Source organism: Taudactylus pleione, unplaced genomic scaffold (assembly GCF_031769625.1).
Source record: "Taudactylus pleione unplaced genomic scaffold, aTauple2 ptg000095l, whole genome shotgun sequence".
NCBI classification, from domain to species: Eukaryota; Metazoa; Chordata; class Amphibia; order Anura; family Myobatrachidae; genus Taudactylus; species Taudactylus pleione.
In genome coordinates this window covers 34,398,418-34,420,771 of record NW_028284497.1, presented here as the reverse complement: position 1 = coordinate 34,420,771, position 22,354 = coordinate 34,398,418, and the positions used below count along the sequence as shown (strand labels likewise).

At 46.6% G+C, this 22,354-nt stretch overlaps 1 protein-coding gene across 1 annotated transcript in view; it reads right to left on the bottom strand.

Annotated features, from left to right (window-relative positions):
* Positions 1 to 9,552, bottom strand: part of LOC148526729 (uncharacterized) — a 156,311-nt gene extending 146,759 nt beyond the window's left edge. Inside the window, exons 1-3 of the mRNA XM_088470291.1 lie at positions 9,505 to 9,552; positions 2,094 to 4,527; positions 955 to 1,069 (exon numbers count right to left, since the gene is read on the bottom strand). Of these exons, the coding sequence (XP_088326417.1) occupies positions 955 to 1,069; positions 2,094 to 4,527 (2,549 nt within the window). The 5' untranslated portion in view covers positions 9,505 to 9,552. The remainder of the gene's footprint in view (positions 1 to 954; positions 1,070 to 2,093; positions 4,528 to 9,504) is intronic.
* Between the last annotated feature and the right edge of the window lie 12,802 nt (positions 9,553 to 22,354).

Here is a 22,354-nt window from a genome sequence, read left to right as displayed (position 1 = left end):
AGAGACAATTTTCTTTTAAATTAACTTTAATTACAGAGCAGCCATCTTTAGTTCAAATAAATGCTGGAAATATAGTAACCATTTAAGCTGTGGGGAACCTTGCAGTACAAATTAAAGCATTGTTCTGCTGACTTCATAAGTTTAACAGGAGTTCAAGATATTAATTTAAAAATGATACTGTTTTCTGTCATTATAATATTAACTGTAATGAATACCTAGTAAGGTAGCATAGTAGCAGCTAGTGTAAAGAAGCATTACACATCACATGTACAGAATAACCCTTGCACAATACAGAACGTGTTGCTGAATGTAATTGACTTTCTCTAAACACAGACAATGACAGCTATTTGAATGTCTGTGGTCATCATGGCACTTTTTGTGCACCATGAAATTATACTGTTTGATATACGAACCAGGTAAACAGATCTGTGCAATTTGGTCACATCCTTGTGTAGCCAAATTAAACTGAGATCCAGCCATTTGGTGCTTGGATACTGCATTTAGTTGTATCTGTGCATGAGATGCTTACATACATGTTTTGCAATTAAAGACACTCTTACTACAAAAGGGTTACCTCTGCCTAGCCATTTCATAATTATCTCAAACATTTCCCCTGCCATTTAGCCACCAATGTCATGTAATATGACTCTGACCCTTAAATAAAAGTAACAGGAGGGCACTGGGATAGTTAAAAGAGACTGTAAAACAGATACAAAAACAACAGCATTCTACCGGATGCCAAGTTTTCGGAGCATGTTTGTAAACATCTTTATATAAGCTGAATAATTTCCTACAGCATGAATACCTTAGGTTGCCTTTAAATGATCATGTTACTCTGCAAACACATAGCACTAGTCATGTCTAGTACTTTAGTTCCTTCTTTAGCTAAACAACACTTCAAACCCAATAAACTACAATCTCAAAGTGTTCTCAAGAAGAATAGAATAAGCAAACCTTGGCTTCAGCTCTCCGTGTGTGTATGAGGACCAAGCAATACTGGACTTCTCCCAATACCTCTTAGGACCAGTCACTTTTGATGAAATATGTGTGGCTTTCTGCAGCTTTCTATCTAAAATATGTAATAATAGTCATAAAATCAATTTTATTTAATGACTTAGTAACTTTGTATGTTTGAATTCTGCTTAATATGTGTAAAAGCGATATGACCGATTAGATATATCATTTTTTTAGAGTATAATAAAATAAAGACTAAGGGCCTGATTCAGAGCCGGACGCAATTAGCGCTTGCTCGTCCAGAAAATAGGGGTGGCTATTCAAATGAACCGTTCGCTCTTTGCGGTCTGTTCACGTCTCTAGGTCTGAACGAGCGAACAAAACTTGCGGTCGTTTTTTGGACAACTACGCCCACTGGCCGCTCGCATCCTACGTCATGTCCGTTATTTATTAATCGAGTACATCGACCAGGGTATGAACTGCTCGCTATTCTTGGGGTTGGTTTTTGCTACCACAATTTTGCGAGCAGTTCTGGCTATAAAATAACCCAGTGACGTGGTCAATGACGCTGCTGTATTAATTATGCACACCCATAAAACGCCCGTTTTGACCTTTAAGCATGCCTGCGTTCTGATCTCCACTCCCCGTTTTCAAGCACCTTCCCCTGTTACCACCCACATACGCCTCTTTCTGTCACTCAAATTATCAGGCATTCGCTATTTTGCGAGCACATGAATTTCGACCGCACTGACTGGTTCGCGCATGCGTATAACGATCCGTACGCATGCACAGTTGGGCAAACATCGCTCGGAGCGAACGAGAGGCTGCTTACGAGCGGCTCTGAATCAGGCCCTAAAGTTTTCCACACAATAAATATTGGACTAAGTGGACCAACAATTAAGTCAACTAAATGATTGTTTTCATTTATTAACTGTACAATTAATATGAGCTGTTTCTGTACATACTGTACAATAGCCAGGTGTCATGTTTAAAAAGAGATCAAATCATATGCATAATTATATAATTTGTTGAGAATTACAAGAAAAAAACTCAACTTGATGAGAAATTATTACAGATTTCTGCAATGTCATAGGGAACTATGTAAAAAAGTACATCATCATTATCAACTTATGCTTTACCTAGTGGACTCTTGGGGTTGGACACTTCAGTCTCATAGCTTTTCTCAGTGGATCCTATCAAATGGTTCTCAAGTCTAGCTTGTTGACATGAATCAGATTTCACTAATACATTTGGATTTTCCAAAACCTTTGCTGCAGTGTCATCATAATCACATGTGACATGTCTACCAGTTACACTGGACTTGACTATTCCACTATTGATTTGAGGCTCGGAGTACTCTTTGGAGGACTCATCATCACTTGACTTTTCACTGTGGCTTTCAGGTGTTAAATATTTACTTTGCTTATCCTTTTCTTTTTTTAGCAGATCCAGCTGTTGCACGTAAAGTAAATATTTATCAAGAACACTGCCATCACAGTCAGAGACGACATCCGAGTTATCCTCCCAACAGATTGTTCTTCCACATTCTTTATCATTCTGCTTTGCCATAAGGATTTTATCATGACCTTTTACAATGTCTTCCTTGACACTGAAAAAATCATCTAAAATATTTTCATGTACTATTGGTGACTGCGATGACTTGTTTTCTGTGTAATTTCTTAATGTCAGGCCTTTGTCACTCGTTAAAACTGAACCACACTCTGTACACCAGCTTGTTTTTGTAAAACTGGAGAAACCACACATGGGGCACACATGATATAGTTTTGATGCAGAATCCCCAGAGCAGACCCTGTATGAGTGAGGTTGTGAGCAGTCTAGGATATTCTTTGACGTTGACAATGATGTGTAGTCATCAGATTCTGTACACTTTCTCACTAAGAATGTTCTGTCTGTTCTTGCCCCATCTTTTTCTACAGAATTTGCTTTCTTTTCTGAACCTCTGGGAACTATTTCAAGGCTTTCTAATAGATCATTGAGTCTTTCAGTATCAAGACTGGACTCTGTTGAGCTTGTGTCTTCTCTGTCTATAAAACTGTCCTTTATGTGTACATCGGACTCAGAAACTTTATTGACCTGTATATTATTACCCCTTTGGTTAGACTTACGTCCATTCCTAAGTACATAGTAATCATCACTACAATGTGATTCACTACAATCAAGAAATTGATCTGTCAATAGAGTATAGCTTTTCCTCTGGAAGGGATCTTTGTCTGGTCCATTCGTCCCTACCGGTGGATTTATGAACTGTAAAGATTTAGTACAGTTATCCATATCAGCTTTGCGGTCACTATGAGATCCAGTGGACCTAGGTCTTTTAGATAAAAAGAGATCTGTTCCTGGAATATGACCAAAACCTGATTTGGTTCTGACTGTGTTTCTGGGACTTTTTGACACATTCAATTTCAATGGAGCTGATTCCTTACATTGATCATTAAGATAAGACTGTTTTTGAAAGTCATGAAACCCAACACATACATCAACTTGTGCTGAGCTGTCAAAGGGGGCATTGTTTAATTTTAAGTACTTTTCAGATAGGGTTCTTTCACCCACATCATTTGTCATAATGTCATCACTTTCACGGAAAGGCAAGGTACTTCCACCATTACATTGGTTAAGGAACTTTTTTGCCCAAGTCATTACATGCTGAAGTTTTTCAGTTTCTGGAACAGATAGATCTTCTAGAAGATCTTGATCCAAGCCAGAGACAAAGCTGCTCCTTAGAAGACTATGATGAGCAGAAGGTACATTCATTTCTGTTTCTTCTGGTTCTGGTTTCACATGATTGTGATTGGGAGGATTTTTAACTCTTGCTTTTACTAGTTTAGATTGTGGGTTATTGCAAGTGAAAGAATCCTTAGTCTTAGCTTCTTTTTGTGTTGGTTGTAAAATATGGTGACTAGAAAAGATTTTGTCTTGTGATGGTAGAAAGTTATGGTGAATCAGTGCACTTTTAATGTTTTCTCTTGGTGCTGGTTGTAGGCTATGTTGAGCAAAAATGTTTTGTGGATTTGATGTTTCTGGTTGCAGACTACTATGAATAGAACTGTTAGCCCAAGATATTTCTGGTGCAGGTTGTAAGTTATTGTGATGACTAGGTTCCATTGTTTTCCATTCATGTTCTGATTGGGGCAAACTATTATCACTAGGAAGTTGTGCTTCACTTTCTATTCCTGGATTTCCTTGGAAAATCTGACGACTTGCATCTGCCACTTGCACATATATTCCCTCATCTGCAGAACTTATATTTGCTCTAACGTTGTCTCCTTTCTGGACATTGCAATCTGTGGCAGCAGACTGTTCTTGTTTTGAAGCAGGTGTAGAATGGCATCTACGTGGTGTATGGCTCCTCATAAGCTGTCGGTTCTTTTGTGCTCCAACACATTGTGTTTTTTCTGTATTAGATAACGGACTTTGAACACTTTTTCCACAAAAATAACTTAACCTTTTAGCCCGCAGATATTTTAGATTACTTGTTCGTGGGGTATCTACGTTACCAACTCCATTATCAGGCTTTGGAGGAGACTCAGTTAAATTGTGAACTGACTGCTCCATCTGTAAACAAAATCACAAATATAGCTATGTAAATATGATGTAGAACATGTGTGTAATAATGCACTGTACGGACTCAATTTAACAATGAGTGATAAACTGTTTATCTAGTTTCCAACGGTAAACGGGAGCTGTCACAATGAGAGATTTAAGAAGGCTCTTACTGCTCACAAATCAGTGCAATATCATTCTGTCCCCAAGGTACCACAGCATTTCAGCTCACCATGGTTATTAATATATACAGTATTTGTTATTTAACAAATAGTGTTAAGCTCATCTTACTGCTATTTTAGGTAAAATCATAATGCCAACTATAGATGGTTTAAAAGATTTATCAACGCTTTGAGAGAGATAAAGTGGAGAGAGAGAAAGTACCAACCAATCAGCTCATAACTGTCACTTTACAGGGTGTGTTTGCAAAATAGAAAGTATGGTGGTCGCTCACATCAGCTTAATGATATTGCTCAGGTGCTTTCTTCCATTTTTTGTGTGATGCTCTGGGAGTGGTCCTTGGCTGGGTTCTTTTGGGCTGCTCTGCGCCTCGGACATCAACCCCTTAATGTTAGGGACGCCGGTATAGAGGAGCCCGGCGCTTAATCATATATTTGCAAATGTATGCAACCAATAACTCGGAATTTCTATTATCATGTAGGATTCAAGTATTTTTGCTAATATTGCTGCAGTGTGCTGGAGGGAATCTTCTTTTTTCTGTGGTTCAGTATAAACCCCGCCCTTTACAAGCAACTGAGCAATATCATTAAGCTGATGTGAGCGACCACCATACTTTCTATTTGCAGTTCTGAGAGGCATGAAAAGAGCCAGCATTGGGAGGATGTGATGGTCCGTATAGTGCCATTTGGAGGTTTTTGGGGTACCTCCTAGGTGAGTCAGCTCTCAGCTTATACATGTGCTGTTATCATGCAGTACATTAATTGTAATTATATGACCCAGAGTGGGTGCTACTATTTTGTAGCAATAATTATTTTGGGGTGAGCGTTTGGACGTGGGGCCCCCAGATTGGCTCTGGCTGGGCCTTTTTCAGGGCATCACCACTTAATTCACATAGATATTTTTTCATCACCTTTCCATTTGTTTGTTTATTATTTATGTAATTTTAATTCTTTATTATTATATTAACACTTATTGATTATCTTGACACATCTATACTTTACACTTCACTATCACCTTTCTTCCATTTTTCGTGTGATGCCCTGGGAGTGGCCCTTGGCTGGGTTCTTTTGGGCTGCTCTGCACCTCGGAGGTGAACCCCTTAATGTTAGGGACGCCGTTATAGAGGAGCCTTGACGTTGGCCCGGCGCTTAATCATATATTTGCAAATGTATGCATCCAATACCTCTGAATTTCTATTATCATGTAGGATTCAAGTATTTTTTCTAATATTGCTGCAGTGTGCTGGAGGGAATCTTCTTTTTTCTGTGTTTGCAAAATGACAGTTAGGAGCTGATTGTTGGTACTATCTCTCTCCACTTTATCTCTCTCCAAGCTATGACAAATCTCCCCCAAGATCCCGAAGCCTTTCTAGTTTTGCTGAATTCCCACTGGAGTGAAGAGCTATGGGCATAAGTGGACGACGGCCGATGTACATTTGACATTAACCTGTCGCTGGTAGAGTTACACTGTTGACAACACAAGAGGACAGGGAAGCGGTGAATATCCCAATCGGGGGGATTCCAGCGCCCAGAATGCCGGCGCCGGAATCCCGACACTTATCAGAATCCCAGCGCCGGCATACTGACCGCCGGAATCCTGAAAGTACGGTAAGTAGCGGGGTTGGGGGGAGAGTTAGGGTTAGGCACTGGGGGGGGGTTAGGCACTAAGGTGGGGTAGTGTTAGGTTTAGGGTGCGAGGAGGGGAGGTTAGGTTTTGGCACTAGGAGGGGGAAGTTAGGCTCATACTCATCCTGGAGGACAGCGCCGAGGAAGGAGAGACCATTTTTACTGTCAAAAATATTAGTACATTTCTTGCACTTTCTAAACTACTTTTAGTTCACAAGTGCAAATATAAATAAGCAGTGACTGAAGTTTGGATATTTTTGCTTCTATTTATCATTTTAAAAAAGTTGTCAGCAGTATAGTTTGTTTAGTATCAAGGTTAGGGTTTAGCTTGACAAAAGGACGCTATCCCTATATATGTCAACCAGTCCCCTTTCTAACATGAGACAATGTGTTGGGGACAGATTAAAAAGAGGAGATACAGGGCCTAATTCAGACCCGCTCGCGAGCGCTGAGCGCTCGCAAGCGGGTCGATGGTGCCCTATTGCGCATGCGCATGACGGAGGGAGCTCAGTCGTGCGCATGCGCGAAACCTGCATAGCGACAGCGAAGCTATGGGTCTCGCACCAAAGGGGGCGTGCTGTCGATGGTGAGTGACAGCACGCCCCCTTTGGTGGGTATGCCGGGGGCGTTGCTGCCTAGACGGAGGCGTTCCCATGGGAATGCCTACCGTCTGGGGCCGGCCCCACTGACATCACTAATGATAGAGCCAAAAGCACTCCTGGGCTTGCGGAAGCAAGACCCTACCGCAGGGTCTCATCGCAAGCCCGATGGTCGCGATGGTCATGACCATCGCGACCATCTTTTTGGCCGCTCGCATAAGCTGTGGCCTCTCCATTTTTAGGTAGGAGGGCCCTGATTCAGAGCGAGCGCTCTGGTCAGAGCGTCCGGCTCTGAATCAGGCCCACAGTTTTCAAGACTTACAGTATGGCTATGCCACTTGTAGCCTCCCTTATTCAGGGAAAGCAGTCACCTGTATAGCAGGCAGTATAGCCAGAAATGAATGTGGTTGTGTGCAACACATTGATTGTATGATCAGGTATGAACACCGCCACTGTGGGTATTAAGAAACACCATTGGCCGCATCAGCTACACCATTGGATGCCCCATCGGATATTGCACTAGCCATATGGCAGGTGCAATTTCTCAATCTGAACATGGTTGCCCTGGGCAGAAAAACTGCATCTTAAGACGCAGTCGCTGACCGCAACACGCCCATACCTGACTAGCCGCTTGCGTGCGCATCTACACTCTGTCCACCTCTGAATCAGGCCTGGTGACTGTACAAAACATAGGGGTCTATTCATACAGTAGTGAAAAGCCCTTTGTCAGTGATAACAAGGCTTTTATTTGCTTCTTCCTATTCAGAGACGGGGTTACTGTGGAGAAATTTCTGATTTCTCCAACGGTGCCCCAGTACCATGTCAGGATCACTTCCCCATACACTAGAACATGGAGAGCGATTCATAGAAGCATGGAAAGCTCCACTTTCTATTTAACTTTGCAAAACATTTTTGCCCGCTCAGGACGACGTAGCGAGCCGCCTGAGGGGAGAAAAGCAGCGAAGACTCCTGTCTTCCTGCCTCCTCCCTGTTCTGTCTACCCCCTTCTATGCCTCCGGCCAGTCAAATGCCTCCTCCCCAGTTGAACCGCCCCCTGTTCAGTGTCCGTAATATACTGAACACTGCCATTTAAGCAAATGGTAACAAAGATCGGATAGATCTTTTTAACCCATTGCTTTTACTCAATCAGTCCCAACAGCCCCTGGCCCCAAATTTGATATGTTTCCCACCTTTGTACTTGCTGTAATACATTGTGTAACCCCTAGAGGAATGTCCTATTCCTGATGTAAGGAATACACATCCCCTGCACCCAGCTGTGCTGCTGCCAGCCCTGTATGCATATATTCATAGCAGAACCACCTTTTTCCATTTGCAAGTTTACGGAGTTAAAAAACTAATTACCTTATTCAGATAATACTTTTTTTTTTTTTAAAGAAACAGTAAATGTAATCTGACAACCCAGGGTGATATAAATATACTTATTACTAGCTATAAGGTGCGTACACACTAGGTGATCAGGAAAGACAGTACGATTATGACATCGTAATCGCACCGTCGTTCCTGATCCCCTGTAGTGTCTGCACTGAACGATCAGTCCGTTCAGTGCAGGCACTGTCCATCATTCCTGAACATGCCAATCTGTCGTTATCGTCAGATTGTGCTGCATGTTCATGCGATGGACAATGTAGGAAACGACCAGCGGGAGTGCGCATCGCTGGTCGTTTCCGACATAAAAGTGCACGATTCGTGCACGATTACTGAGCGACTGCACGATTACGATGTCGTAATCGTGCAGTTGCTCAGTAATATCGCCCAGGGTGTGTACCCACCAATACTGTGATTGTGAGATGTCTGTGTTATGTATATTAATTTCCTCACACATTACTTGTCCCTAGTCATATATGTATATTAACCAGATATTCTAACTTCTAATACAGCAACCCAGAATAGGTAACAAGTACAAAAACCTTATGTTAGTTTCAGAAATTGCAAAGCATGACAAAGAAACATTATTATGCAAATGATGTATCCACCAGCGGAAATAATTATAACACTATACGGTAAACATACAGTAACTATGCCCATACATTTTTCTAGTATTTTGTAAATTTTCTGTGTGTACTTAGGGCCTGATTCACTACGAATTGCAACTGTGAATGCAATTGCGATTACGCACGCAGTTCAACTGCAATAGTATGCTAATCCATTGCGATCGCTATTCCCTCGCAGCACTACATATTGACGTCCACTTTACTTAGCACACATCCTTAATGTTTAGCAAGACTGTGAAACCACCGGTACAAGCGAGTACCATCGCCCACAAACGGCCCTTCCTGTCAATTACTCTGCGCTGGGTCTGCGTAGTCACTGCGATCGCAGTTCCGATCGCAGTGGCTAGTTCGCATACGCACGCGCAGAATGCAACAATCGCCCGACTGCGTGCGTAATCGCAGTTGCAAATGGTAGTAAATCAAGCCCTCTGTCCTCTGTTCCTCTGTCTTTTGTGGCACATAGAAGGAAGAAGGGAGGAGTTGGAGTTGTGTTGCTATGTATAAAATAAATGCATGTAAAATAGATATACATGGAATTATTATCATGGCAATATGAATTCTTGTGTATTTTACCTGTCTTCTGTGAGGCCGTGAGAGACACCCGGAGACCCTGTCCCTGAGTTAAGGATGAGTCTGAGTGTGACTTGCAATTACCGTGGTAACAGGGACGCCAAACACAAGCACTGCCGGCCAGGGCGCAGCCGCATCTCCGTGGAATACGCCCCTAGAGAGACATGACGTATCCGTCACAGGTTGCTCGCTGTAATCACCCACTGGTACAGCATGGATATAATAGTGCTGTACCAGGATGGGCACGGTACCGACACTAATACACTGGATGCGCGTGGTACTCGCACAGGATGGGCATTGTAATGTACGTTTGTCTGTGAAATGGGAAATTTGCTATGTTGCGTGTTTACGTTGTTAAAAACATAAGCGGCCAAAGTGTGGCTTCCTATTTATATGTTCTGCATTCGCTAAGCTTTAACTTTTTGTGCTGGGTTTACGGTAAACATAAACAGCACATTTTATTTTTTATTGTATCAGTCATGCATACCTATAATGGTATAAATAAATAATACAGACTGTGGCGTTACATTATATTGAAGTCAATGTACTGTACTATTGGGAACATAAATTACCTCTGGTGTGGGTAAAAGCCGGGTCCATATTACCTACAAAAGAAGTAGGATACACAGAACAGCTGGATCCATACTAAATAATAGAGGAAAAATGGATTCACATAAAAAGCTGAATCCATACTAAATACACATGGAGAAACAGATTCATACTAAATACATAGAAAAAAACATATCCATATTACATACATAGGAAAAGTCAGATCCACATAAAATACCAGGGCCGAATTAAGGTCTTTGGGGGCCCCCGGGCAACAAATTTGTGGGGGCCCCTAATATATATACCGTGTTTCCCCGATAATAAGACACTGTCTTATTTTTTGGGGGGGTCAAAAAAACTCAATAGGGCTTATTTTCAGGGTAGGGCTTATTTTAATTAACATTGACAGCATCATTCCCTAAGTCCTGCTTTTATCCCCATCATGCCCTCAGTCCTGCTTTTATCCCCATCATTCCCCAAGTCCTGCTTTTATTCCCATCATGCCCTCAGTCCTGCTTTTATCCCCATCATGCCCTAAGTTCTGCTTTTATCCCCATCATGCCCTCAGTCCTGCTTTTATCCCCATCACTGCTTGCTAGGATGGTCATGTTACAGGATTACATCATAAACAGCCAATGTGATGTCAGATTTGGTATAAATGTCACTGCTTTGGAAAAAGCAGTCAGTTGGGGGGGAGGGAGGGAAGGGGGAGGTTGGGCGGGAGGAGGGAGGATGGGAGGGGAGGCTGGGGGTGGGAGTGATATAGGGAGGGAGGAGGAAGGGTGGGGGTTAGGGAGTGGGGGTGGGAGGGATTTTGAGAGGGAGAATGAGAGGGAGGGAGGGTGGGCGAAGGGGGCTTAGGAAGGGGGAGGGAAGGTGGGGGTGGGAGGATGGAGGTTAGGGAGTGGGAGGGAGGAGGAAGGGTGGGAGGGATGAGGGTGGGTGCAAGGGAAGGTGGGGGTGGGCTGAGGGAGGAGGAAGGGTGGGGGTTAGGGAGTGGGGTTGGGAAGGAGGGTGAGAAGGATGAGTGGGGAGGGTGGGGGTGGGAGGGATTTAGGGAGGTTTGAGGGTGGAGGTTAGGGAGTGGGAGGGAGGAAAGGGGAGGGTGGGTGTGGGACGGATTTAGGGAGGGAGGAGGTAGGGAGTGGCGGTGGGAGGGGGTGTGAGGATGGGGGAGGGATTTAGGGAGAAGTTTGGGTGGGGCTTAGGGAGTGGGGGTGGGAGGAGGCAGGGTGGGGTTGGTGGTTTGGGAGTGGATGTGGGTGGGATTTTGGGAGGATGGGGTTTAGGAGGAGGTAGGGTAGGGGTTAGGAAGTGTGGGTGGGAGGGAGGGTTTGGGAATTGGGGTGGGAGGGATTTAGGGACGGTGTAGGGTTGGGTTGCGGAGGTGGGTGGGATTGAGGGAGGGTGGGGGTTAGGTCGGGATTTAGGGAGGAAGGAGTGCGGTTGCGGATTACGGAGCTGGGGTGTGAGGGAATTTAGGGAGGGAGAGAGGGAATGTGGGAGGTAGGATGGGGCAGATGGTGGGAGGGAATGTGGCAGGTAGGGTGGGAGGGAGGGAAGATGCGGGTTAAGGGGTGGCATGACAGAGGATGGGAGGGATTTAGGGATGGAGAACGGATGGATGATCCCAGAAAGAGAACACTAATAATGAACTGGATTACAAAGTTAAAAAAACATTAACTGCGATAAAAATATCATAGTAACATTAGTTGCTAGAAAGCAGTCAATGACCAGCTGCATCTTCTGCTGTGACATCTTACAGTGTAAGGTAAACTTATGTTAACTTAAATATTATATGAAAATAATATTGAATGGGTAGTTATAGATACTGTAGAACATGGGCGGCCACACTACAGCCTTCTGCTAAAATCCGGCCTACTACCTGAATTCAGCATCTTTGTCTGGAGGCTGCTTAATCCTTGATGAGTGCTGTATGGGAACTGCAGTGGGTGAGGTTCCAGCGACATCACTTTGAGAGCGTCACCTCCAGACTGGCCCCGTCTGCTGCTTTGCCTATAACTACCCTCTTCTGAACAATCCTTCAGGCTGCAGGTGTGACTGAAGTGATGTGTGCTTGACAACTTTAGAGTAGCATCTTAGTTAGTGAGGCCATGAGTTGGAAAAATTAAAATATCTGCCTTTCACTATTTTATTTAGCAGCTGTAAATTGTATTTTTTGTTTTTCAGTTAACTGTGATCTACAGTACTGTATGAACTAACTGCACATCACACACATCATGAATGAGGTCCAAGTCACAACTCAACTGTTCGCATGAAGACAGCATGTCATCATAGTGCGTAAACTTAGTAAAAATATGTTTATTTCAAAATACAGATAAGTCCTCCTACATCTAGCCTCAATACGCCACACAGTGCAACTTGCCTGGCATTAGTAAGGCGCCAAGTCCTCTGCTACTCTGCTAGCATCAGGCATCTTTTTTGCCACAAATGCATCTAAGTCACAATGTGATGCGACTATGAAGCACCAGCAGACTGTGCTGATTAATTTGACATGCGACTCTTGTATATCTGTGTGCACCTGAGGCTGTATATGAAGCACAATGGTGGAACATTGAACGAAAAAGGCTGCAACCACTACATTATAGCACTTCGTTTACAGATTTAGAGACTCATTTGCACAAGATATACAAGTGTCACATATCAAATGAATCAGCACAGTCTGTTGGTGCGCACGCATTTTCATCACAAAAAAGATGCCCGGTGGTAGCATAGTCTCATAGGACCTAGCGCACCAAGAGGGGCTTTTTTAGCGCGACTGCAGCAAAGATGTGTAAAGACACATCTATAATTTTATTAGTTTTAGTGTTTGTTGGGATAATATTTTCCCAGCAGGGAACCTTTACCTCATTGCTTAGAGGCAAACTGTAAAAAAATGTTTTGGGGCCCACCAAACAAAAACATTTTCTTAATATACCATTCAAACAAAAATGTTTAGATATCTCTGTTGTAGATAGATAGATAGATAGATAGATAGATAGATAGATAGATAGATAGATAGATAGATAGATAGATAGATAAATAGAAAGATAGATAGATAAATAGACAGACAGACAATTAGATGATGACCATATAAATAAAAACATTTCAATGGTAAAATGCATGCAATTTGAATTAGATCATATCACTTCAGTAGGGATGATCATGTGACATTCTTAGATCCATAACTGCCATTGTGATGTCAGACTCCTTTGTTAAGTCACTGCTTGCTAGGCTGGTCATGTGACAGGGTTACATCATAAACAGCCAATGTGATCTCAGATTTGGTATAAATGTCACTGCTTTGGAAAAAGCAGTCAGTTGGGGGGGAGGGAGGGAAGAGGGAGGTTGGGTGGGAGGAGGGAGGAAGGGAAGGTGGGAGGAGGGAGGGAGGATGTGTGGGAGGGAGGATTGAAGGCTGGGGGTGGGAGGGATTTAGGGAGGGAGGGAGGAGGAAGGCTGGAGGTTAGGGAGTGGGGGTGGGAGGGATTTTGGGAGGGAGGGTGAGAGGGATGAGGGAGGGAGGGTGGGCGAAGGGGGACTTAGGAAGGGGGAGGGAAGGTGTGGGTGGGAGGGTGTAGGTTAGGGAGTGGGAGGGATTTTGGGTGGATGAGGGAGGGGGAGGGAGGATGGGTGGGGTAGGGAGGGATTTCGGGAGGAAGGAGGGAGGTTGGGTGGGAGGAGGGAGGGACGGGAAGATGGGGGGGAGGCTGGGGTGGGAGGGAATTAGGGAGGGAGGAGGAAGGATGGTGTTTGGGAGTGGGGGTGGGAGGGATGAGGTTGGGAGAAGGGGAGGGAGGGTGCGAGGGAAGGTGGGGGAGGGAGGGTGTGCTGTGGGAAGGATTTAGGGAGATTGGGTGGGAGGACGGAAGGGGGGGAGGCTGGGGAAGGGAGGAAGAAGGGTGGGGTTTGGGGGTGGGAGGGATGAGGTTGGGAGAAGGGGTGGGAGGGTGCGAGGGAAGGTGGGGGTGGGAGGGATTTTGGGTGGGTGAGGGTGGGAGGGAGGAGGAAGGGTGGGGGTTAGGGAGTGGGGTTGGGAGGGAGGGTGAGAAGGATGAGCGAGGAGGAGAGGGTGGGAGAGAGGAAGGGGGAGGGAGATTGGGGGTGGGAGGGATTTAGGGAGGATTGAGGGTGGAGGTTAGGGAGTGGGAGGGATTTTGGGAGGGAGGAAGGGAGAGGGAGGGTAGGTGTGGGTGGGATTTAGGGAGGGAGGAGGTAGGGAGTGGGGGTGGGAGGGACTTAGGGAGGGGGTGTGAGGATGGGGGATGGATTTAGGGAGGAGTTTGGTGGGGGCTTAGGTAGTGGGGGTGGGAGGAGGCAGGGTGGGGTTGGGGGTTTGGGACTTGATGTGGGTGGGATTTTGGGAGGATGGGGTTTAGGAGGAGGTAGGGTAGGGGTTAGGGAGTGGGGGTGGCATGGAGGGAGGGTTTGGGAATTGGGGTGGGTGGGGGTTAGGTTGGGATTTAGAGAGGAAGGGAGGAGTGCGGTTGCGGATTACAGAGCTGGGGTGTGAGGGAATTTAAGGAGGGAGAGAGGGAATGTGGGAGGTAGGATGGGGCAGATGGTGGGTGGGAAAGTGGGTGGGAGGGAAATTGGCAGGTAGGGTGGGAGGGATGGTAGATGCGGGTTAAGGGGTGGCATGACAGAGGATGGGAGGGATTTAGGGATGGAGAACGGATGAATGATCCCAGAAAGAAAACACTAATAATGAACTGGATTACAAAGTTAAAAAAACATTAACTGCGATAAAAATATCATAGTAACATTAGTTGCTAGAAAGCAGTCAATGACCAGCTGCATCTTCTGCTGTGACATCTTACAGTGTAAGGTAAACTTATGTTAACTTAAATATTATATGAAAATAATATTGAATGGGTAGATATAGATACTGTAGAACATGGGCGGCCACACTACAGCCTTCTGCTAAAATCCGGCCTACTACCTGAATTCAGCATCTTTGTCTGGAGGCTGCTTAATCCTTGATGAGTGCTGTATGGGAACTGCAGTGGGTGAGGTTCCAGCGACATCACTTTGAGCGCGTCACCTCCAGACTGGCCCCGTCTGCTGCTTTGCCTATAACTACCCTCTTCTGAACAATCCTTCAGGCTGCAGGTGTGACTGAAGTGATGTGTGCTTGACAACTTTAGAGTAGCATCTTAGTTAGTGAGGCCATGAGTTGGAAAAATTAAAATATCTGCCTTTCACTGTTTTATCTAGCAGCTGTAAATTGTATTTTTTGTTTTTCAGTTAACTGTGATCTACAGTACTGTATGAACTAACTGCACATCACACACATCATGAATGAGGTCCAAGTCACAACTCAACTGTTCGCATGAAGACAGCATGTCATCATAGTGCGTAAACTTAGTAAAAAAATGTTTATTTCAAAATACAGATAAGTCCTCCTACATCTAGCCTCAATACGCCACACAGTGCGACTTGCCTGGCATTAGTAAGGCTCCAAGTACTGTGCTACTCTGCTAGCATCAGGCATCTTTTTTGCCACAAATGCATCTAAGTCGCAATGTGATGCGACTATGAAGCACCAGCAGACTGTGCTGATTAATTTGACATGCGACTCTTGTATATCTGTGTGCACCTGAGGCTGTATATGAAGCACAATGGTGGAACATTGAACGAAAAAGGCTGCAACCACTACATTATAGCACTTCGTATACAGATTTAGAGACTCATTTGCACAAGATATACAAGTGTCACATATCAAATGAATCAGCACAGTCTGTTGGTGCGCACGCATTTTCATCACAAAAAAGATGCCCGGTGGTAGCAGAGTCTCATAGGACCTAGCGCACCAAGAGGGGCTTTTTTAGCGCGACTGCAGCAAAGATGTGTAAAGACACATCTATAATTTTATTAGTTTTAGTGTTTGTTGGGATAATATTTTCCCAGCAGAGAACCTTTACCTCATTGCTTAGCGGCAAACTGTAAAAAAATTTTTTGGGGCCCTCCAAACAAAAACATTTTCTTAATATACCATTCAAACAAAAATGTTTAGATATCTCTGTTGTAGATAGATAGATAGATAGATAGATAGATAGATAGATAGATAGATAGACAGATAGAAAGAAAGATCGATAAATAGACAGACAGACAAATAGATGATGACCATATAAATAAAAACATTTCAATGGTAAAATGTATGCAATTTGAATTAGATCATATCACTTCAGTAGGGATGATCATGTGACATTCTTAGATCCATAACTGCCATTGTGATGTCAGACTCCTTTGTTAAGTCACTGCTTGCTAGGCTGGTCATGTGACAGGGTTACATCATAAACAGCCAATGTGATGTCAGATTTGGTATAAATGTCACTGCTTTGGAAAAAGCAGTCAGTTGGGGGGGAGGGAGGGAAGAGCGAGGTTGGGTGGGAGGAGGGAGGAAGGGAAGGTGGGAGGAGGGAGGGAGGATGTGTGGGAGGGAGGATTGAAGGCTGGGGTGGGAGGGATTTAGGGAGGGACGGAGGGAGGAGGAAGGCTGGAGGTTAGGGAGTGGGGGTGGGAGGGATTTTGGGAGGGAGGGTGAGAGGGATGAGGAAGGGAGGGTGGGCGAAGGGGGACTTAGGAAGGGGGAGGGAAGGTGTGGGAGGGAGGCTGTAGGTTAGGGAGTGGGAGGGATTTTGGGTGGGTGAGGGATGAGGGAGGGGGAGGGAGGATGGGTGGGGTAGGGAGGGATTTCGGTAGGAAGGAGGAAGGTTGGGTGGGAGGAGGGAGGGAAGGGGGGGAGGCTGGGGGTGGGAGGGAATTCGGGAGGGAGGAGGAAGGTTGGTGTTTGGGAGTGGGGGTGGGAGGAATGAGGTTGGGAGAAGGGGAGGGAGGGTGTGAGGGAAGGTGGGGGAGGTAGTTAGGGAGGTTGGGTGGGAGGACGGAAGGGGGGGAGGCTGGGGGAGGGAGGGAGGGAGGAAGAAGGGTGGGGTTTGGGGGTGGGAGGGATGAGGTTGGGAGAAGGGGAGGGAGGATGCGAGGGAAGGTGGGGGTGGGAGGGATTTAGGGAGGGAGGGAGGAGGAAGGGTGGGGGTTAGGGAGTGGGGGTGGGAGGGATTTTGGGAGGGAGGGTGAGAGGGATGAGGGAGGGTGGGGAAGGGGGGCTTAGGAAGGGGGAGGGAAGGTGGGGGTGGGAGGGTGGAGGTTAGGGAGTGGGAGGGATTTTGGGTGGGTGAGGGTGGGAGGGATGTGGGAGGAGGGAGGGAGGATGGGTGGGGTAGGGAGGGATTTCGGGAGGAAGGAGGGAGGTTGGGTGGGAGGAGGGAGGGAAGGGAGGATGGGTGGCAGGGTGGAAGGGGGGGAGGCTGGGGGTGGGAGGGAGGAGGAAGGGTGGGGTTTGGGAGTGGGGGTGGGAGGGATGAGGGAGGGTGCGAGGGAAGGTGGGGATGGGAGGGATTTAGGGTGGGTGAGGGTGGGAGGGAGGAGGAAGAGTTGGGGTTAGGGAATGGGGTTGGGAGGGAGGGTGAGAAGGATGAGCGAGGAGGAGCGGGTGGGAGAGAGGAAGGGGGAGGGAGATTGGGGGTGGGAGGGATTTAGGGAGGATTGAGGGTGGAGGTTAGGGAGTGGGAGGGATTTTGGGAGGGAGGAAGGGAGAGGGAGGGTGGGTGTGGGTGGGATTTAGGGAGGGAGTGGGGGTGGGAGGGACTTAGGGAGGGGGTGTGGGGAGGGAGGATGGGGGATGGATTTAGGGAGGAGTTTGGGTGGGGCTTAGGTAGTGGGGGTGGGAGGAGGCAGGGTGGGGTTGGGGGTTTGGGACTTGATGTGGGTGGGATTTTGGGAGGATGAGGTTTAGGAGGAGGTAGGGTAGGGGTTAGGGAGTGGGGGTGGGATGGAGGGAGGGTTTGGGAATTGGGGTGGGTGGGATTGAGGGAGGGTGGGGGTTAGGTCGGGATTTAGAGAGGAAGGAAGGGAGGAGTGCGGTTGCGGATTACAGAGCTGGGGTGTGAGGGAATTTAGGGAGGGAGAGAGGGAATGTGGGAGGTAGGATGGGGCAGATGGTGGGAGGGAAAGTGGGTGGGAGGGAATGTGGCAGGTAGGGTGGGAGGGATGGTAGATGCGGGTTAAGGGGTGGCATGACAGAGGATGGGAGGGATTTAGGGATGGAGAACGGATGAATGATCCCAGAAAGAAAACACTAATAATGAACTGGATTACAAAGTTAAAAAAACATTAACTGCGATAAAAATATCATAGTAACATTAGTTGCTAGAAAGCAGTCAATGACCAGCTGCATCTTCTGCTGTGACATCTTACAGTGTAAGGTAAACTTATGTTAACTTAAATATTATATGAAAATAATATTGAATGGGTAGATATAGATACTGTAGAACATGGGCGGCCACACTACAGCCTTCTGCTAAAATCCGGCCTACTACCTGAATTCAGCATCTTTGTCTGGAGGCTGCTTAATCCTTGATGAGTGCTGTATGGGAACTGCAGTGGGTGAGGTTCCAGCGACATCACTTTGAGCGCGTCACCTCCAGACTGGCCCCGTCTGCTGCTTTGCCTATAACTACCCTCTTCTGAACAATCCTTCAGGCTGCAGGTGTGACTGAAGTGATGTGTGCTTGACAACTTTAGAGTAGCATCTTAGTTAGTGAGGCCATGAGTTGGAAAAATTAAAATATCTGCCTTTCACTATTTTATCTAGCAGCTGTAAATTGTATTTTTTGTTTTTCAGTTAACTGTGATCTACAGTACTGTATGAAGTAACTGCACATCACACACATCATGAATGAGGTCCAAGTCACAACTCAACTGTTCGCATGAAGACAGCATGTCATCATAGTGCGTAAACTTAGTAAAAAAATGTTTATTTCAAAATACAGATAAGTCCTCCTACATCTAGCCTCAATACGCCACACAGTGCGACTTACCTGGCATTAGTAAGGCTCCAAGTACTGTGCTACTCTGCTAGCATCAGGCATCTTTTTTGCCACAAATGCATCTAAGTCGCAATGTGATGCGACTATGAAGCACCAGCAGACTGTGCTGATTAATTTGACATGCAACTCTTGTATATCTGTGTGCACCTGAGGCTGTATATGAAGCACAATGGTGGAACATTGAACGAAAAAGGCTGCAACCACTACATTATAGCACTTCGTATACAGATTTAGAGACTCATTTGCACAAGATATACAAGTGTCACATATCAAATGAATCAGCACAGTCTGTTGGTGCGCACGCATTTTCATCACAAAAAAGATGCCCGGTGGTAGCAGAGTCTCATAGGACCTAGCGCACCAAGAGGGGCTTTTTTAGCGCGACTGCAGCAAAGATGTGTAAAGACACATCTATAATTTTATTAGTTTTAGTATTTGTTGGGATAATATTTTCCCAGCAGGGAACCTTTACCTCATTGCTTAGAGGCAAACTGTAAAAAAATGTTTTGGGGCCCTCCAAACAAAAACATTTTCTTAATATACCATTCAAACAAAAATGTTTAGATATCTCTGTTGTAGATAGATAGATAGATAGATAGATAGATAGATAGATAGATAGATAGATAGATAGATAGATAGATAGATAGATAGATAGGATGATGACCATATAAATAAAAACATTTCAATGGTAAAATGCATGCAATTTGAATTAGATCATATCACTTCAGTAGGGATGATCATGTGACATTCTTAGATCCATAACTGCCATTGTGATGTCAGACTCCTTTGTTAAGTCACTGCTTGCTAGGCTGGTCATGTGATAGGGTTACATCATAAACAGCCAATGTGATGTCAGATTTGGTATAAATGTCACTGCTTTGGAAAAAGCAGTCAGTTGGGGGGGAGGGAGGGAAGAGGGAGGTTGGGTGGGAGGAGGGAGGAAGGGAAGGTGGGAGGAGGGAGGGAGGATGTGTGGGAGGGAGGATTGAAGGCTGGGGGTGGGAGGGATTTAGGGAGGGAGGGAGGGAGGTGGAAGGCTGGAGGTTAGGGAGTGGGGGTGGGAGGGATTTTGGGAGGGAGGGTGAGAGGGATGAGGGAGGGAGGGTGGGCGAAGGGGGACTTAGGAAGGGGGAGGGAAGGTGTGGGTGGGAGGGTGTAGGTTAGGGAGTGGGAGGGATTTTGGGTGGGTGAGGGATGAGGGAGGGGGAGGGAGGATGGGTGGGGTAGGGAGGGATTTCGGTAGGAAGGAGGGAGGTTGGGTGGGAGGAGGGAGGGAAGGGGGGGAGGCTGGGGGTGGGAGGGAATTCGGGAGGGAGGAGGAAGGTTGGTGTTTGGGAGTGGGGGTGGGAGGAATGAGGTTGGGAGAAGGGGAGGGAGGGTGCGAGGGAAGGTGGGGGAGGGAGGGTGGGCTGTGGGAGGTAGTTAGGGAGGTTGGGTGGGAGGACGGCAGGGGGGGAGGGAGGGAGGAAGAAGGGTGGGGTTTGGGGGTGGGAGGGATGAGGTTGGGAGAAGGGAAGGGAGAGTGCGAGGGAAGGTGGGGGTGGGAGGGATTTAGGGAGGGAGGGAGGAGGAAGGGTGGGGGTTAGGGAGTGGGGGTGGGAGGGATTTTGGGAGGGAGGGTGAGAGGGATGAGGGAGGGTGGGGAAGGGGGAGGGAAGGTGGGGGTGGGAGGGTGGAGGTTAGGGAGTGGGAGGGATTTTGGGTGGGTGAGGGTGGGAGGGATCTGGGAGGAGGGAGGGAGGATGGGTGGGGTAGGGAGGGATTTCGGGAGGAAGGAGGGAGGTTGGGTGGGAGGAGGGAGGGAAGGGAGGATGGGTGGAAGGGGGGGAGGCTGGGGGTGGGAGGGAGGGAGGAGGAAGGGTGGGGTGTGGGGGTGGGAGGGATGAGGGAGGGTGCGAGGGAAGGTGGGGATGGGAGGGATTTAGGGTGGGTGAGGGTGGGAGGGAGGAGGAAGGGTGGGGGTTAAGGAGTGGGGTTGGGAGGGAGGGTGAAAAGGATGAGCGAGGAGTAGAGGGTGGGAGAGAGGAAGGGGGAGGGAGATTGGGGTGGGAGTGATTTAGGGAGGATTGAGGGTGGAGGTTAGGGAGTGGGAGGGATTTTGGGAGGGAGGAAGGGAGAGGGAGGGTGGGTGTGGGTGGGATTTAGGGAGGGAGGAGGTAGGGAGTGGGGGTAGGAGGGACTTAGGGAGGGGGTGTGGGGAGGGAGGATGGGGGATTGATTTAGGGAGGAGTTTGGGTGGGGCTTAGGTAGTGGGGATGGGAGGAGGCAGGGTGGGGTTGGGGGTTTGGGACTTGATGTGGGTGGGATTTTGGGAGGATGGGGTTTAGGAGGAGGTAGGGTAGGGGTTAGGGAGTGGGGGTGGGATGGAGGGAGGGTTTGGGAATTGGGGTGGGTGGGATTGAGGGAGGGTGGGGGTTAGGTCGGGATTTAGAGAGGAAGGAAGGGAGGAGTGCGGTTGCGGATTACAGAGCTGGGGTGTGAGGGAATTTAGGGAGGGAGAGAGGGAATGTGGGAGGTAGGATGGGGCAGATGGTGGGAGGGAAAGTGGGTGGGAGGGAATGTGGCAGGTAGGGTGGGAGGGATGGTAGATGCGGGTTAAGGGGTGGCATGACAGAGGATGGGAGGGATTTAGGGATGGAGAACGGATGAATGATCCCAGAAAGAAAACACTAATAATGAACTGGATTACAAAGTTAAAAAAACATTAACTGCGATAAAAATATCATAGTAACATTAGTTGCTAGAAACAGTCAATGACCAGCTGCATCTTCTGCTGTGACATCTTACATTGTAAGGTAAACTTATGTTAACTTAAATATTATATGAAAATAATATTGAATGGGTAGATATAGATACTGTAGAACATGGGCGGCCACACTACAGCCTTCTGCTAAAATCCGGCCTACTACCTGAATTCAGCATCTTTGTCTGGAGGCTGCTTAATCCTTGATGAGTGCTGTATGGGAACTGCAGTGGGTGAGGTTCCAGCGACATCACTTTGAGCGCGTCACCTCCAGACTGGCCCCGTCTGCTGCTTTGCCTATAACTACCCTCTTCTGAACAATCCTTCAGGCTGCAGGTGTGACTGAAGTGATGTGTGCTTGACAACTTTAGAGTAGCATCTTAGTTAGTGAGGCCATGAGTTGGAAAAATTAAAATATCTGCCTTTCACTGTTTTATCTAGCAGCTGTAAATTGTATTTTTTGTTTTTCAGTTAACTGTGATCTACAGTACTGTATGAACTAACTGCACATCACACACATCATGAATGAGGTCCAAGTCACAACTCAACTGTTCGCATGAAGACAGCATGTCATCATAGTGCGTAAACTTAGTAAAAAAATGTTTATTTCAAAATACAGATAAGTCCTCCTACATCTAGCCTCAATACGCCACACAGTGCGACTTGCCTG